Here is a 19581-nt window from a genome sequence, read left to right on the forward strand (position 1 = left end):
TACTTAAGGAGCAAGGGAGATATTAAATCCAGACTGAACACATTAAAATACATTATTTTAGTTATGTTTATTTTTGCAGAGTGGCCAAAATAACGCTTCTTTGTTTACACTGCAGAATGTAAAAGAAAGATAGTATTTTTTAATGAAGATACATTCACCCTCATGGGCAAAGGGCTACATTCCTGGAGGAGATTTTTAATGTGCAGTTTTCTAATATGATTTAACTACCTTGTAATTAGATCAGCAGATTACTCAAACCATAAAAATGTATCTAGATCATATTACACAGCACAAACACGTTTTTCGTGCTGGTGTCCATGATTATGTCTGAATTTTCATTAAAAAGCTCAGAATTCTAACTCACCCTCTAAATGCAAGAGGAATGCTAGTCAGTAATTTAACAGCAGTGCTTGGAAAAGGTCCCTAGGTCAGAGAAATGGAAGGAGGCACATACCAACCCACGTTGAATTCCACGTGGGCATCGAAGAGAGCGACGACCGGCGCTGTGGCTGCTCTCCAGCCGCTGACCCGCGAGCGGATCAGCCCCTCCTGCTTGCTGTGCCGGACAACCTTGATGAAACCAGGCTTGTGGGCATTCACCTCATCAACATACTTCTGCAGCTTCTCCTTGAGCTCCTCTGGAGAAGGGGAAGTATTAGGGGTTAGCAAGAAATGTCAGCTTGACAAGATGTAAAAATCCGTTCTTTCTGTCGTAGATGAGCGATCCCCATCCGGGGAATAAAGTGCTCTGACTCCATGATTCCAGAAGGCTGAACAAATGCTGTATTAAGCTGTATTATATTACACTAATACCATATTAAAACTATACTAAAGACATACTAAATGCTGCCAAAGAAAAACACATGACTGTCTGGAGACACTCACAACACAGCTTTGACCCAATTGGCCAAGCAATCCAAACAACCCTTACTGGTGTCCAGCTAACAAATCACTTCTGATAAACAATCTCCATAACACATTCCACATGTTCCAAACAGGAGCAGCAAGCAGAGATAAGAATTTTTTTCTCTTCTTCTCTGAGGTTTCTCGCTGCCTTCCCCAGGAAAAATCCTGGGAGAGAGAATTCTCTCTCTCTCTCTTCAGAGAATGTGAATACCACACTTTCAGTAAAACAGGAGTGGCCTTCACACAGCTACTCAGAATTCTCAAACAGTCAGTCTAAAAGGAGGCAAACTAAAAGGAGGCAAACAAAAAAGAGAAGGACCATGAATTATTTAGCAATAAAAAATTTCTGATATAACTATTTAGCCTACATGACTGCCATCAGAATCCTGGCACTGTTTAACAGTAACAAGCCACAAAATGAAGTGTCATAGCTACATAAGAGCATGTTATTTCACTGTAACAAAAAACAAAGCACCTGTCCTATATTTCCAGGAAAATAAATAAAAAGCCTAAGTATTTTCCATGAATCTTCTCTACCAATATTGCAAGAAAAAAAGAGAACTAAGAATAAAATGCATTATTTTTCTCTTTCCATTTTTCTTTCTAAACTTTGACAACTGGTTTCTGTCTCTACTAAAAAGTTCAACAACTTTTGCTCTTAGAACAAAGACCAGTAAAAGTTCTAGAGAAGAATCATTCCAATTAAAATATAATAACTCTTAGATCAACAGCTATCATCTCTCTGGTTTAAAGACCACTGCATGAGAAAATACAATATGTGGAGTATAAATATTGTGTTCACAAATATTATTAACTGAAAGTAATGTTCACTTTATTCTTTATTAGCATTCCTATGTTCTATTTACATTATGGTATCACCCAGAATTCCCTTTGGGACAATAAATTCCCTTTATTCTGAATCTCTCCACAAAACCAGGAATGTCTTTGCTCTGATGCAGAATAATGCTTCTGTGGCTATAATGCTATACTGGGCATTATCCAAACTGCATTAAACCTTAGTGCTGACTGTGAAAACTTGAGCAAGCCATTTAACTTCTCCTGAGGAACAGCACCAAACCTGCCTGAGTGCAGGAAGCATTTGGACAACCCTCCCAGATACATTCTCAAGTGAATTTTGGGGTGTCCTGCCATCGAGCCCCAGGCAGTTTGAGAATCTGAGAAATCAGCCTTTCACTCTGGGAGCTGGCCATCTCCAACAGATCTGGACAACCAGCATGCTGGAATGGGTAACGGCACAGAAAATTAAAAGCAAGCACGCTTTATCAGCCATATTAAACATTCATCCTTGGAAAGGAAGAGGGTGTGTGCTCTCTTGAGCTGACAGAACAACAGAGCTTATCAAGTACAAGTTCATCCTAAAGTTCATCCCTGTTTGTAAAGGCTCTTGGACATTCACCAGGTGTGATGTAGCTGGTTCCTCCGGCCTTGCAGGACTCTGCATGCCACAGACCTTTGAATCAATGAACTCTGCATGAACCAAAAATACCACGGAAAAATCCTGATACTTACAGGTTTTCATAAAAACAAGAATTAAAAAGAAACAGTCTGCTGATCATGTCCATCACGACATTTAAACTGCAGCAATATTTTAGGAATTGACTGGATATATTCCCAAAATTTTCAACATTACATTGCCAATATCTATTCAATTTGTTTGTCTGTGACTGCATCACCTGGAATAAACAAAATGAGCCACTTACATAGCATAGAACACTCTTCTATTTTGTATTAGACTTGCTGCTTATTGATCAATACACTTTTTCTCCTTTATGAAGTAAAAAAAACCCCACATTAATTTCTTTCATGCTTGTGCCAAACTACATGTTCTTACTGCTCACCCCCTAACAGAGATTTGTAGCAAGCACAGAACTATCAAACCAATCACTAGCTAACAGCACATTAAATTGAAAAGAAGACATTTATGTTACTGTAATTCCATGCACCTAAAAATAGCAGAAACCCGTTCTCTATTCCCAAAATGCAACAGTGCAGAGGATGAATATCAAAACATGAAGATTAAAGCTTTTTTCTTGGTGTAAGTGGTTGCTCACAGCTTTGCAATACCAGAGGCTTTATTTGCCACATCAATGCAGCATCACCACTGAGGATAAAACATGTGAAAGGAAAGCAGGCTCTAATCAAGGACTCGAAAATCAGTAGCCTTGACAGAGTCATTGCTCTCTCAGTCACTCCACTTCAGTAAGTGGGCTATTCTTACTCCTGCTTTATGCATTTCCTAATGTGGACTGACTTTAGAAGCTTGAGTAAACACAAAATCTATTTCATAGCTAGGTGTAGAATGGAAAGAGATGGAAATGGAACAGAAGCCCAAACCTTGGCTTGCCACCAGCGTGACTTCAGCTGCACATCGGAGCTGTGACACTCACTAGGCAGTGCGCGCTTCTGATTTTCTGGTTGCACTGCAGCTCTTTGCAAATGAAGTGGATGGCCTGAGAGCATCTCAGGGGAACCTGGGAGGCTTACCCGTGGTCAGTCATCATGGAGGAACCATCCCCTGGGCTTCAGGATGACCACAGGAGACAGAGCAGTAGTTTTCGGTCAGGCACTTTCAGGCCTTTGTTATTTAAAACAGATCAGCTTTGCTCTGCAAAGGCAGAGTGCTGAGCAGAGCATTATGTGCACCCTTTGTCTTACAAGACCTGTTGGGCAGATTCTCCCAGAAGAAAAAATAAAACTGTGAGAAAAATGGATTATTTTCATTCAGCCACAGGACAGAGATGACATGCTAATGAAGTTTAGAAAGTCACAATTTTGGAAAACACTTAAAGATGACTTAGCAAAAGAGCTGAGTCAGTTTTTTCCCCATGCATTCCATGTCTTCCTGAGTTTTACATGAGAAATCTGAGTTAAATTGTATTTGACAGTTTTAGAGCACCCAGTCCAACTGGCCTGAATGATGGGACTCTCCCCCAGAACTATTCATGCAATTTGCTATGGCTCTGATGGTCTTCAGCAATATAATTTCAACCCAAGTTCTTTTTTTTTTTTCCACTTCAAGATATGTTGCCTGAATAATAAACAGGCTTCTTCATTAATTATTGTGCTTCACAGCTTTATGTCACCATAGAGAGAAGAGAGGGAATAGGCAAATGTGTCATCTGCAATACACTGTTGATTCAGTGTCTAATTATGGAAACAAACAGGCTTATAAAGATAGATACATTACCCTTTCAGTGCAGAATCTCTCAAATAAGGACTCAATTTGACTAAGCTGAATGAGGCTCTGCAATTGGAATGAAAGAGCAGCCATATATGGAATGGGAAAATGGCACTTGGAAATCTTGCACTCTACCACCTGTCTCTATATGGTACAGATGTCTGGAAAGCACAGCACAACTCTCCTCACAAATGTAGAAAATATAATTAGTGTGCCATAATTATGTTTAATATTAACATAATTAAGTTCAAACTCTTCTAAGAGGTTGTTTGTTTATTTTTAACAAATTGACAAAGATTTTGTTTGTCAAGTTCTCCTACTCAATATGACAAAGCAGTGCTAAAGGATTCACACAATTTTGCCTTCTTAGGAATCAGCAGAAACTAGACAGGATGGAGAAAGGAGCATGAGGAGTTAGAGGCACGAGCCACTCCATTTTCTAGAATGGAAAACCATCTACAGATCATGCTTTTCATCCAGCTGCATGAAGTGTGCTACCTTTTGTAAGCCTCTGTCCCCACTAAGCTGAGAAGTGAGCAGGCTCAATGCCCAGTGCTGTCAGGTGCCTCAGCCCCTTGGTGTCCTACAGCAGCTGTGGGTCTGGCCCCAGACTTCAAATTTCAAAGTAATTAATACAGACAGCCTTGCCATAAATAACAAATTACTGCCTCACAGTCATGGAGAAGGAGCTTAAAGAGCAGCTAATTAAGGCTAACTTTCAGGAACTTTCATACTTTGCCATCCTCCCACTCTGAGCGCTTGAATGAGCTTGCATCTCTCAGAAAAACCACGTTTATGAAGCCCCACTATGTTTGGCTGAGACTTGCATTTTACTGACCTTTTTCTCAGCTGTAGCTTTGCCAAAAGAGCTAAAATAACAAATACATAAATAAAACAACATTCATAACATTCTGCATTTTCTAAAGCCTAAGAGTCCCTGCTGACTCTGGCCCAGCAATGCATGCTGCATTGCTACTGCCATCGCTGCAAACCTTGTGCTCTTCCTTTAGAGAAATATTTACTTTCATGTCAAAGGCCTGGGAATTACCATGTCCCTCTCCACCTTGGCCCTTGGCACAAACATGGTTTCTTTTACTGTGAAGGGAAAGAATTACTTTTCAATACAGAACTAGGTTTAAATTAACAATTGTGCCAAAACCAGTGGATTGACATGTTATATGAAAGGGGTAAAATCCTGCCAATTCATGTTTTAATCTCTGTGTGTTCACTGAGCTGCCTAGGCACACTCTGGTCCCCAGATAAAGGGAAGTGTTGGACATTTCCTTGGATCATAAAGGACACTTTTAAAGGCAGATCATTACAGCACCTGCAAGAATACAGGAGGAGTTTATGCTTGCATTTGGAGCCAAAAGACCACTGGCCAGCTTGCTTCTGGCAAGGATCCCAGAGCCTTCCTGAATTCCCTGTGCAGCAGGTCAGAGCAGGATCCACTGCCCTGCAGGAGGGCAAAACAGCCACCTGGCACAGTTCAAGAAGTTGTTCCACCACAAGGGCTGCTGCCACCCTGGAAACCTCTGTCTCATCAGGTACATCTTACTTCTGCATGAAAGACCAGTAAATTGGCAAAAAAGACAGAATTCACACAAGCCAATTAATTATAAACCAAGATTTTTCTATCTTCTTTACCCAGTTATTTTTGGCTCTAAGTCTTAGGAACAGGAAGAGCTGCTTTTCCAACTTTAACATGTATTAACATATCTAACTTATTTTCTGGCAAATAAAGAAAGCCTGTTGTAGCACAGGTTTGCTGCAAAACCCCTCCTCTCTTCCCCCTAAGTCCCTCTGTAGGCAACCAGCCTGAATTCATGTAATAAGTTGAATTCATGGCAGCAGCTAGGCATATAAGAGAACCTGGTTTTTTGCACTTTATCTAATAGCATATGTGGATTACATCACTTATTTCGTATGCAGCTCAGTGCTTCATCATTTTTATTTTTCTTACCTCTGGTCCCTTATCTGTCATGCTTAAGTGATCACCTCTCATCTGTGTAGCAGAAGCAGATAATTCCAAATGGAAAATATTTATAACCAGACAGAGGCATGTAATTTGTAATGCACATGTGTACAGAGAATGTCTGCAGCAGAGGGTAACAAGGCTCAAGCAGATAAGGAGGGCCTGCTGTGCACACCTATTTAATAGCCCTGTGTTATCTGGTAATAGATAAACCACCCAGGGGAAATTACCAACATGATGCAAGGAATTGATCTGGACAGACATCAGAAACAAAAAAGCAGTGGAATCCTTCTCCTCCACTCCCATACCTAACTTGCACCGTTGACAGAGATGCATTGTCTAATCTCAGAAGTTAGGCTATCCTCATGTAAAGACAGAGAGTGTAATGAACTTTTACAGTCACAACCTTTGCATTCAGCAAGCCCAAGTCCCAGCTGCTGTCAATCCTCCTCAGGTCTACTAAGATAAATTGCCTACAACAACCTATTACAGCTCACATCTTGGATTACAAGCCAAGGGTTTCTTTAGCACATGAACAGCACCCTTCTGCCACAGTAAAGGCAGGGAAAAGAAATGCATTTCCCCTCTTACCCCTATACTCACACATCCTTTGAATTGCCCAGGAGAATCTATACAGAGGAATGGGAAGTTTTCAAGGGGTTTAATAGGGGCTGCTTTGATCCATTCTCAGCTCCTTCACAAACAATCTCTCTGCATTTCACTGAATCCTTGTGTAAGGTCCTAGGTATCCTATAGCAAAAGGACAACACATAGCAAATAAATCCACCTCAAAATAGCAATTAAACAGCTTCCAACAAAAAAACAGGCTTTGCAGAAGAAAACTGTGCCAGCAACTCTTCCATGAACCATCTAGCAGACATGTTCACTACTTAGGTTTTTTTGGTTTTTTTTCTAAAGGACATATATTTCCAATCCCAGCCATGAAAATGGGATGCAACACTTCAGATCATTAAGTCATACATAGAAATATTGCTGTGCCTTAATAAATCCCAAAAAAGTAAGGAAAGAACTATGAAAATTATCTTTTTGAAACTCTGATAGATCAACACTCTGTTATGGAGGAGGGGGATACAGAACAAATAAATATTACAGCTGTTATTTTTTGTTACTACTAATCTTCTGTCTTTATTACAAGGGCTGTAAGTCCCTTTTATTTCCCTTCTGTTATTTATTGAGTATTGTTTGAGTATGTATCTGTTTTCACAGCACTCAATTCATGTAAGGGGCATCCCATCTTAGGGATCACCAAGCCCACATTACAGCAGCAGTCTCCCAACACTTTGCAAGAAAGAGACATAAATTGAGATGCCAGATGAATCTCCAACATGACAGCAGAAGTTGGAGGAGGGGAGGAATAGAATCTGGATCTCCTAAATCCCAGGGCTGCACATAATCACCACACAACTTCCCTAAGGCTGTAATTCTGCATTATGAGCTGTGGCCCATATGGAGCCCTGAGAACTCTGATTCAGAGCAGAATCAAGGGCTCTTCCACATCCCTGTGCCAGAATTAAGAGGCAGCTGATATCTGGGATCTTGCTAAAGTCAACAGAAATGCACTGCACCAAAGGAGCTGAACACTGCCATTCCATCCCACCAACAATGGGAGACTCACATGCTTACCTCTGAGTACAGAGCAGGGCTTACTGAAGCAAAGTGTTAGCATTTGGAGAGGAAAAGAAAACAAATTTCCTCTCAGGTGGACATTCCAGCTCTTTAAGAGGCAAGGCAGGACTAATAAAAAGGCACAAAATGTCTTTTCTTAGATTGCCAGTCAGGTGTGCACGTGTGGAACATGCAAACACAGCTGAACACAGAACAGGGACTTGGCAGGACCAGCCACACAGACATCAGAGGGACAGAGGCTGCCATCTATCCCTTCAGAGCCACACCTAGAATCCTAGAAAGGTGCTTAAATTTCAAAACATCTTTAAATACAGAGTCAATTATATAAACTTAATGGCTCCACTCGATGTACAGATTGCTGGATGCTTGAATTAATCTCAGCAGGAACACTGTCCCACTCCAGCTCACAGTGCGTGACTGCTTCCTGTTTAGGGGCTGTTACTGCAGGGACCATGGCCACAATAATGTGACCACAATAATAGGCATTACTGCTGAAGTCAGATACTTTTATCACACCTGATGCAAGAATCACTTCTGATGTGTATTTGGATACAGTAGTTTTACAAAGGGGCTGTAGAGTGAGAGGCACAACAAGCACCAAGACCATGCATTAGAGCTGATGCATTGATATAACACACTGCTGGAATAGCATCAGCCAAAATTCTGAGTTCATCATTTCATTCCTTAGTGTTCCTGGATTCATCTGTAAAATGACCTTTAAATGTTAAAAGAAGTGCTTGAGAAATGCATTCTAGTCCCAGCTGTCTCCAGTATCCCAAATGGCACTTTTTTTTTTAATATACATCATTTAATTCTAAACTATTTCTCAGATGTGTGTGGAAAATCACTATTCAGAAAAGAAACTGAATGCCTGAACAGAGCCAGATCAGATTGTATAAATCAAGAAAAAAACAATCTAAAGAGCACATTAGAAACCTCTGTACTTTCATAACCATAAAATGCAGCAAGCTGCTCACTCTACTGTAAACTTGATAAATAATCCTGAAAATAATAATAATAATAATAATAATAATAATAATAATAATAATAATCCTGATAAATAATCCTGGTTCCAAGAAACAGCGTGACACTTCATGTTGTGATAATAGATTCACAAGGCAAAAAAACCCTGCCAATTAAAACCCACTAGTCCAAGTGCAACTACTTTATTTCAGGAGCGTATTCTGAGGAAATTAGTCACAAAAGTTGCATTAGAAATAGAATATGCAAATACTCAGTTAGAACAGGATGAAACAGAGCTGCTAATATTCCTCTCTGGGTCAAACCTCTCTCTGAGAACAGGACTATAATAGGAAGAGGAAACAAAGCAATCACCAAATACTTGCTGGAAGGGGACCTGTGGAATCCAATTCTCTACTAAAAACAGGTCCAAGTAAACAATACCAAGTAATATGCACTGTTAATTAGTTATTTAAAAGAATGACGCAGAACATTAAAAGGCTTTGATTTGAATAAATAGGACTTAGCCTTGCATACCATGTTGATTTTTATTAAAATCCTACTTGATATCAGATATTATAATCTAACTTTATATGTGTTGCATACAATCCCTTCCCTGGGAGCAAACCAACATGCACAAAACCTGATTATACTATGAAAGTATTCTCAAGGGTCATGACAGCAATAACACTATTTCACAGTGCCTTTTTCTTTATTTTAACCTTGCCCGAATGTAGAGTTACACTTGGTAGTTTTTTATTTTGACTGAATGACTCTTCCTGTACCACACAATTCCTAGACATCAGATGCAAACTGTTCTGTCCATATTCCAAGCCAGAAAGATTGATTTCTTGGCTACCAGTGATCATGTTGTGTGTGACCTGCTATTATCTTCTCTTTTCAATGGCTGCTTGCAAAATAATGCCATCCACACAGCAATAGCAATACAGCACCCAATTCACCAGGGAAAAATACAGCCTGCCTGGGCAGGAGGGCTCTTCTCAGCAGATGGGACTGGTTCACAAAAAGGACTTGTTTTCTATCAGCAGAGCTGCAGATACAAGATGTTTGTCACACACAATGTTTCTGAGAATAAAAATGAAAGGAAATTATCCCAATCTGAGCAAATGTGGTTGTTATTCTAATAGCTAATAGCTAATATTCTAATAGTTATTCTAATATTCTAATAGAAATCTGTTAGCTAATAGCTAATACATCTCTGGCAATACAGACAGAGTAGATAAGGTAATATGCCTTGCAGCAAAAAATTTTAAATGGGAAATACTGGAGGCACTGAAGTTAATGAGAACTTCTCAGAAAACACTTATATGTATGGGGCCCCACATGCAACATCACACATGACATCACTGGAAGTACAAGTTCAAATCACACCTCTGAAGAGTCAGCTCTCACATATCCTCTTATTTTTATCATACAGTCTTGAAAAATTCTGTCAAACACTATTTATTACCTGCACAGCCATCAAATCCTGCTCACCTGGCAAGGAGCAGGACCTACCCCATCACCTTGTAAGCAAGCAAAGATCTGCCTTCAGAGTGCACTTCCACTACAACCCTTTGAGGAATGTCACCTCAGAAACACTGCCAAGTTCATTTGGGACAACTTGGGAGACAGCTACTGTGCTACATAAGTCATGACTTTTAAATCACATCATTTTGAAGAACTTGGAAGTTGTAACTGCTCATTTTTGATGTATGGATAAAATCCAAGTAGTTTTTATGCCTGTAAATCCTCCATTCAAATTAGAAATTATTTGGTTAGAATACCATAAGAGCCACAAGGTTTGTTTCCATCTACAGATAGAAATGTTTTTTGGAAGAAACAACTATGAACATTTTCAAATTAAAGCAACAAAGAGTCTTGCTTCTTTCCTAGCATATTTTCTTACTCCTTAGGAGTAACACAATAATGGGATGGTACTATTTGGTACCTGTGGAAAATCTCTAAATCCAGCACATGTGATTTCCAAGAAAACTGCTTATTACACTACTGTATCATCCACTGCTTCCTAAAACCGTGAACTCCAAGTCTTAAAAGAACACACTATCATAGAATTTGTATCTTTAAATATACCACCATGTTGCAAATTATTCCAAGCCTCTCATCAGTTATTAGAGAAAATTTCTTTGTAGGCACCTAATCATAATCAATCATTATTTCTAATTGTTATATTACAACTGCTTTTAATGGCCTGCCTTTTTGCATCAGAAACATGTATATGACAGCAGCAGCAATTCTTATGGTTTCAGAAAAAAAGGCTAGGCATTAAAAATAAGCCAGGTAGTAATTTGAACTAAAATTCAACATACCTTTTCTAATCAACACAGGAACAGCATTGATGTTAGCATCCTATTGCAATCTGGGAAAGGTTTGGTTAAATCCTGCTTAAGTGGGAGTATGTTATTTTAAAACTCAAGTAAGTTAATCTGGCTGTTAGCAGGCCTCCCAGCAGGGTGGAAACCTTGCCTACATAAAACATGCACACACAAGAGCACAAGAGCACACACCAGCCTTGCCTTTCCTGCACCCTAGAAGCAATTGGCAGTACAGCCAATATTTTTTTTTACATTATAAGCAGTAGAAGTGTATTTTCACTGTACTGAAGTAAGACAGTGTCCTGATTCAGGGCAAATTTGGGAGACAACCCCCAAGGGGCTCCTCTAGAAAAGCAGATTAAATCGGCCCCTCACCCAACCAGTTCAGGAGAAAATAGCTCCTTGGAGAAAAGTGGAAAAAAACTGTTTATTAAACAATAATACAATAAAACCTAAACAATATTAAACAGTCAAACCCTTTGTTGCTCCAAGAGAGATGTCAATTTATTTCCTTTTTTTTTTTGTCGCTTAATTTTAGCCCTTTACTTCAAAATTTACCTTCTGAAGCAAGGCTTGAGCACCCATAGCCAAAGCAGAGATACCCTTGCGACCCATCAGTCACTGCCCATTAATGACAACTCCAGATGTGTGAAACTGATTGTTCATGTGGAAGACTATGCACATGGACATATCCAGGCCCTCCTCCACCACATTTTTCAAATAGCTTCATTTTCTCAATAAACTGCAGCAAATTTAAATTACTTCCATAAGAGCTTCCAGCTTAATTTTTTACTGACATTTTTATTTTTTTACATCTTAAAATTCTGAATCCTGACATTGACATAAAATATTACTTGGGAAATTTAAAGGGTTTCTTTTTCAGGACATCTTTCTCTGAAGGACTGTTAGCATTAAGTGCTACCTGTATCTCATTCAGCCAGCTGTGATGTAGTCTGTATCTTTGCAGAAAACCTACCAGACTCCATTTATTATAGATATCCAAAGGCTTGAAACTACCTCCTATTCAATTCTTCCAGTATCCTGTTTGACCTTTCACTGTGAATAATGATTTTGCACAGATAATGGCTAATTTCCTTGCACTGGATTTTATTTGCAATGATTTGCAGTTTGATTTGCAGTATATCCACATTTTTCAGAATAGTTAATGCCTGACTTCTTAGATTTAAACCCTTTAGCATCTTCAAAAGAACGCTCCCTGAACAGCTAAATTTGTAATGGAATTCCACGATTCAATTGCCTCCATCTATGAGCAGTAAATCTCTACCTGGTCTGCATACTGCAATATGTTACATTGAAAACAACTTTGGACTGGTTAATGATCTAATTTTCCTACATAGCGTTCATCTCAGTTAACTTCACAGGGTTTATACAGCTCTATTCTTATGTCACAGGAGGAGGTTGCTTCCATGGGTACTAAACTCAGAGTTATAATTAATATCCTTAAACATCCTGAGCAGCATTTATTCCACACAGCAATAGCAAGGAGCTCCTTGAGGCATGTGGCTCTACCAACTCTAAGGCCCTCACATCACCCCCACTTTCTGAACCTGCTCTATGTTAAGTTAAAAATGTGGAAATTGTACCCTACACAGCAAACACAGCAATCCTACAGACACTGAGAGTGTTAAGTGGCCTAAACAAAGTGTAATTAATTTCTTCCTTATATCTTCTGTATATATGATCCAGTATGCTTAAAGCAAGGTTCTGCTCATGGAAACAAGACTAATTAACATTATTTGAATAAATCATGTTAAGCAATAACTTTCTGGTTTCATAGCAGTTCCACATAGATAATCCAGCATTTTCCACAGAGGAGCTTGACATAAACAAAAAATCAAATGCAGCCACTTGCATTCTGCACAGTATTTCTACCTGAGAGGTTTAAAGATTCTTCAGAAGAGCTGCTTGTAAAGCTGTTGTCAAAGGAACTGGCAGGGTTTGCTACCTGAGCTACAGTAGCAGATAATGTGAAGAACCTGAACCATATGCTACAATTCCAATTAGGGAACTCAAATCAGGAAAATAAGTAACTCCAGTAAATTCCATAAGCATATGACAAAATGCTTGAAGAGGGAAACAAAAAGTGGTCACAGTTCAAATACTACAAATTGGAGTCTAGTCAATGTTCCTTTCACCACAGACAAATCAGGAGAAGCAGATAGTTTCCTAACATCTCTTTGAAAAACATGGCAGGTGAGGTTTTTTTTATTTTTTTTCTATTTTTTTTATTACCATCCAGAAGAACAAAAAGCTCAAACCTACAGCAAAAGCAAATAACTCTCTGAAAAGCAAAAAGACTACCAGCATCTAACAAGAAATTATTTTCAGTCATTTTGCTAAGCTGCGCATGAAAGCTTAAAAAAAAAGCTTTTTTTTATTTGCTATGTGAGTGAATCTTCTTGGTAGCTGAAAAGTTAACATGGTATGTGTTAATTGGAAGCATTTGTGAAAACTAATTAAAATTGTTGTGCTGCAATCATGCTTCAGAAAAGGTTTTTTGTATCAAATCCTAATAAAGATTTGTTCATCTTGTACATGCCTTATTTAATCCCTTCAGGTGGATAAACAAAGAACATATCAGTGGTATCTTAGCAGAGAGGCAGGCAATCTAAAGACATTAATTAGGGAGCATGGTAGTAGTTATCCCTGGATAAAAATCAAAAGCATGAATGTCCCTTTAATACTAAACCACACCACCACTGTTTTCATGTGACCATTCCCTAATGAATTCCTCTCCCCCATCCTTTTGCTCTCATCAAGACTATCCTTCCCTAATGATGTGAAATGGACCTGATGTTTGATATGCACTAGCGCTCACAAATCCCTCCAGAACCAGCTGGGATCAAACATATGTAAAATTCATGAGTAGTTGGATTAGCTACATCTCCATTTCCTCTTGGCTGTGTCCACACATAACACCTATCCTTATGAAACAATGCCTTCTTTTTCTCCACCCATCTGCTACTTTGGTTTTGGAACCCATTGATCCCATGGGTTTGACTTGCACTGTAATGAACAAAACTGTCACTGACATATTTCATGACAATCCTTTCACTAGGATTTTTCTCCTGAGAAGCTGAGAGGCCTCAGAAACAAAATGTAAACAATAATTATCTGATTGCTTGGAATGTGGTGTGAAGGTTGCTTACCAACAGGTACATCTTTGATTGGTGCCATGTGAATTGTTTCTACTTGACGACCAATCATGGTCCAGCTGTGTCAGACTCTCTGGTCAGTCACAAGATTTTATTATTCATTCCTTTCTAACCTTCTGATGTCTCCTTTCTCTTTCTTGGGCCATGGGATCAGGAGCAGCTTGGCTGAGCTCCTTGGGCCATGGTACCAAACCCCCTGAGCCAGTTCATGCACAGTTACCTCAGGTCTGCTGTTCTGTAACTGCAGTTCAATGCCAATATGGCATTCTTAAAATTCAACTAACTATTCTCTTTGAATCTGCATTTTAATAACCACAGTCTTTCAGTCGTATGAGAGGTTGTTCTGGAGCTCAATCCTTTTAATTGTTGAAGAGAAGGCACTTTTACAACTCCTAGCATCTGGCCATCAGAAATAATTCTATAAATTAAGATGACAAGAGCAGCTTTGGTGAGAGCTATTCAGCATCTGAATTAAATAAATACAGTCAGTGAGGCTCAGCTGGGCTCATAAATCAAAAATGATTATGTTTACATGCCAAAATGCAGTCAACACTTTTTAAAGTTTTAAACTTCTATTTCTGGCTTAAATTTTCAGTCACCTCAAACCTTTTTAACTAGTGTAAGAAAGATATTACTAAGGTTGGAGATTTTGAAAGCTAACTGGATGTGGTCTTGGGCAACTTGTTCTAGCTGACCCAGCTTTGAATAGGTGGATGGGACCAGAAGGTCTTCAGGGGTCACTTCTCACCTCAGACACGCTGTGACTGTGACAGAGTTCACATCTGCCTTGGAGAAGACACATTCATTTCTTGTGATGTACACCTACCTTCTGATAAAATAAACAGGCAGACACAGAACAGAAATTACAACACTGAGTAAATGGTTTGAGAGCAATACAGGAACTGGGATGTGACTGATTTGGCCCTTCTGTGAGCTTGCAACATTCAGTCATAATTTTACAGAATCTGATTTTGACAACAATATTTTTTCAATTTCCTAGGTAAAATGAAACCCTGCCAAGAAATTAAGCACATTTTTCTGACACTGCAATGTCAAGGTTTTTGAAACAGATGTCTGAAGCTTCACTTCATAGCCCTTGCTTAGGCCATTGAGTAGAAGTTTCCTGATTTTCACAGACCTGCAGAGACTAAACACTACAGCATCCAGCTGAACAAACGGGCTCACCAGTTGTGAAATAATGGGACGGAGTCTGTTTATGAAACTCCACCTACCAGTGACTAAATAAAGTTATAAAACACTTCCACTTTAAATCCATGGAACAACAGCTAATAAATACCAATCAAGCTGTAGCTGTTCTGTGTCACAAGTCTTCCAACAGCAACAGTTTGATAAAGAAATTGAGCTTTGCAATTACTTGTTTGCAGATGGAAATGAGGAAGCATTAATGTGAAGGAATCTGGTGATCCTACGCACCACAGGCTGTTATGCAAAGAACAAGCTGTGAGCATTTTTATGTGAATTCTCCATACATAATTCAAACAGATTGCAGAGCCTGATGGCTTTTCTTCCATAAATAGGGATCTCTGTTTAAAAGTACATCTCAAAAACATTTTTTCACGTGGACACAGTCTATGGTGACCAAATACTTTGAATATTACAACATGAGAGATACCAAAGGTATCTCCAGCTCTGCCTATTGGCAGAAGAACATTCACAGGACTGTTAAGGCCTTTCAGAGAATTAATTTTTTCATATTTGTCCAGGCCTCACAAAATTTTGAGGTCAGAAATTATTTACAGTAAAATGAAAATAAACCTACCAAATACAGAGAGAAGTTTCTACTGCTGGTTGCAACTCTGCCACCTTCCCTGTAAAAGGAACAACAGCTTCTGAAATGTTTTTAAGGCAGGTCAGAAACTATAAGAGGTTTCTTTGAATATGAAATCCCTGCCTGAATAAGCAATGAATGTTTATGAACTTCACCTTAGTGCTCCTCTGTTAAAAACCCAAAAATGGGGTTTTTTAACTAAATGGATTTTGAGAGATCATCAGGTCTTTCTTCTTGCCCCAACACAAAGAGAAATTTGTTACAATTAATCCTGACAGAAATTTGTCTCATCTCCTTTTAATTTTACTCAGCCAATAATTTCCTATGCCCCTTATAGATGGATCAAATGAAGCACACTATAAAGACAAATATATTAACAGTATACCTAAGTCTGTTTTCTGACACAGTTAAAAAGCAGAAACCCCAAACCTACAGTGATTAAGTTTGCATTTGAAACCATAAAAATAGCTTTCTTCAGGTTAACCACTTACAAGAGCCATAAGCCATAAAACCATAACGCTGGCATAAAAGACCTAAAACTCTTTCTGCAACTCTCCACTGACAAGAATACCTTTTCCTCATAAATCTGAAGACCAAGAGCTACTCTTGAGTAACAAGAAGCCCCTTTGAACATTCATAAATATTAACATATTTCTGATGGCAAACTCATTGTAGCAACTTAGCTTTTCAAGCTGGTATTTCCGGATGCCCCTGGGACAGGGGAAATGGAATGACAGATAACACTATCTCCCATCACCAAGCTGCAAGAGAATCCTCCCACGAGCAATGCTGGATAGTCACAGCAGCAGCCTGGAGGGGGATGATAGCTTTAAGGATTTGGCAAGACACAGAGCTGGCTCTAAACCCCACACAGTCATCAGTAACATTTAAAAACTAGCTTTCATACAGAACACGGAAAAGCCATCCAAATTTGCTCACTGCCAAATCACTTGAAGACATTCAAAAAAAAGAGCAGGCAACTAGTTTGAGAAAAAACGCTTCAAATACAAATCTGCAGGAGGAATACAGGGAAGGTGTTAGAATATAAAGCTATCAATTTCAATAAAAGAAGGAAAAATAAGTAATTTAAGTCTTAAAAGCCAAACTAGAAAAACATCAAATATATCAAATCCCACCAAGGACCCAACTGATTCAAGGAAAAGTATTTTACAGCGCTTAAAAGAAATAAAATCAAAATTTACTAAAGTCAACTGATTAAGAATGAAACTAATCTACCATCTAAGACAAAAAGTCTACAATTGTCTTGTGATTTGCACTGAACTCCCTTCAGAAAGAAATTACTTTGATTATTTAATGTATTCTCGATGTTAAAAGGAATAATAGGATGACAGCAATTTGTAGCTTGCCTAATAAATATTCCAGACAGTTGTCACAGTACATACAGTTCCCTGGATTTTAAACTTTTTTTCCATGTGTATATCCAATCTGTGATGAATTGTTACTCTCTTTATGGAAGACAAGAGATTGAAGTCATTGTTCATGAATTCTGGTACCATATGATACAAATAATTTCACTGAATGTATTGGCATCAAGGAGGATGGGATCCATTATGCATCTAATTGCTCTATAGCACCTAAATCTAGGAATACTTCCCTGTTTCCATGTGGGAGCTTACAAAATAACACAAATCACACAAGTAATCAGGCTTAGAAAATACACAACTGGCTGCATGATTAGGTGCTCATTCCATAATGCACAAAACAGAACAGTTCCAAGGGTTAGATACTTTTAAAAAGGAGACTAAATTTTAAGTGAGATTTTCTTGACCTGACTTGTTTCCATTTTAGCATCTGTGCCAGTAACAGCACATTAGCATAAGAGCCTACTGAAAGAAATGCCAAGTAAACACATTGAGGAACCTGGAATCAGATGCCAGGGGCAGACCTGCGCAAGCAGAATAATTCCTCAAGTCTTCCCCAGTGGAGCTGTGACTTGGCATACATTGGAGAGGCATTTATTTCCTACAGAGAAAGGCAGAATCATCCTGCATGGCCCCACCACCAGCCTGCTGTTACTCCTGCCTGTGCTGGGAGGGCTCACCCATTCCAAGCACTCCTGGTCCTGTCCAGCAGGCACTTCTGTGCACTTCACTCACACAAACAAAGTTTTGTCTCCTGGGGGAGATGAAACAGTTGGAATCAGCATCGTGTTCAAGTATGTCTTGCAGAAGGTTTACAGAGAAATCTGACTAATTTTTTTTTCCAGAAGAATGCCAGACAGGGCATTGCTGGTGCTTCATCCTACCAAACAGATGTGGAACTGTCAGGCACCTATGCAGGTACTCTCAGGACTACTGTACAGTACCTACAGTGACAGGCCAAAGATCTGTTCACTACTCCCTTCAAAACTGGCTATTTATTCTTTATAATTCATGTATTTCTCAGCTGTCACTAGTTAATCCCCTTTAGGGATGCTACTGAGTTTCTGGGCTGAAGCTTAGTCAACACTGGTTCTGCTGGTAATAGGATGATGCAGGCAGTTTACTCCTCAATTTCAACAGCATCTTTAATCAAATTATCCAAAACTCACAGAGAATGACCTTCCATTTCTAAAAGAACCCATTAAAAAATAGAAACATATTTATTTTATATTTACTCGTGCTTTTATACGTCTTTATCAGACAGGAAACCACTGAACAAGTAACTGATTACACACGTAACTGCACGTGGCATCATGTTTAAAAAATACAGTTCAAAGGCAGAGGAAACACATTTACCCTGCCACAGCTATTTATATAAATCACAGGAATTCCTTCTGGAATGGGTATGTATGGCACAGACAGAAATGCAGTTTCACACTGATATAAACCTTTAAAAATTACCAGAATCAGAAATCCACTTAGTTCAACTGGAGATGGGCAGATAGGGGGAGTTAAACCTGCAGAAAGCCTGGCTCTGATAACCAGACAAACCTGCTGTGATTAAAAGTTTCTGAGTGTGGAAACTTAATTGAAATAAAATCCATCTCCAGCAGAGAGGTGGATTTTATTTCAGTTAAGAGATATAACAGATTTGCGGTATCTGGTACAAACTAAGTGATCATTGCTCTACATTAAATGAATCACCCCACTACTGCTCTATTAGGATGGGGAAAGACAGCCAGAATAGCCAGTGGAGCAGAGTCCATCCAGAGAATTTATAATTTTCTAGAAAACATTCTATATGAACTCTAAGCCACAGAGTGCACACAACACTGTGCAACACCATAAAAATTCATGCACTTTTTGAAATATGCTTTGTCATCTATCAGAGCCAAGTCTTGATGCATAAGATCCTGAGATAGATAAATCATCCACTGCTGTTTTTCATGTTACTTTGATAACTTTGATAATCCAAACCAAGGAAGTCAAGCAAACTATTGAACATGCATCTTCTTTTATAATTCTACAAAAAAAATTCCTCGACTTTCTTTCTTGCTGACCTCAAGCTGATTGAGCTATTATGCAGTAATGCACAGCTGATTAAACTCAGTTTGATATACTCTGAAGCAACAGGCATATTTTTCTAGGGTACTTTCCATTATAAGGAAAGCTGATTAGACCTAAGTAATTTCTCTGAGTGTTTCAAGTTCA

At 38.9% G+C, this 19581-nt stretch overlaps 1 protein-coding gene across 4 annotated transcripts in view; it reads right to left on the bottom strand.

Moving 5' to 3' along the window:
• GALNT18 (polypeptide N-acetylgalactosaminyltransferase 18) overlaps positions 1-19581 on the bottom strand; it is a 216181-nt gene that overhangs the window by 76952 nt on the left and 119648 nt on the right. For all 4 annotated transcript variants that reach the window (XM_058806875.1, XM_058806873.1, XM_058806874.1 and 1 more), the window contains exon 5: positions 455-638. In XM_058806875.1, coding sequence (XP_058662858.1) covers positions 455-638 — 184 coding nt within the window. The remainder of the gene's footprint in view (positions 1-454; positions 639-19581) is intronic.

The sequence above is a fragment of the Ammospiza caudacuta genome, chromosome 6 (assembly GCF_027887145.1).
Source record: "Ammospiza caudacuta isolate bAmmCau1 chromosome 6, bAmmCau1.pri, whole genome shotgun sequence".
In the NCBI taxonomy this organism is placed as follows: domain Eukaryota; kingdom Metazoa; phylum Chordata; class Aves; order Passeriformes; family Passerellidae; genus Ammospiza; species Ammospiza caudacuta.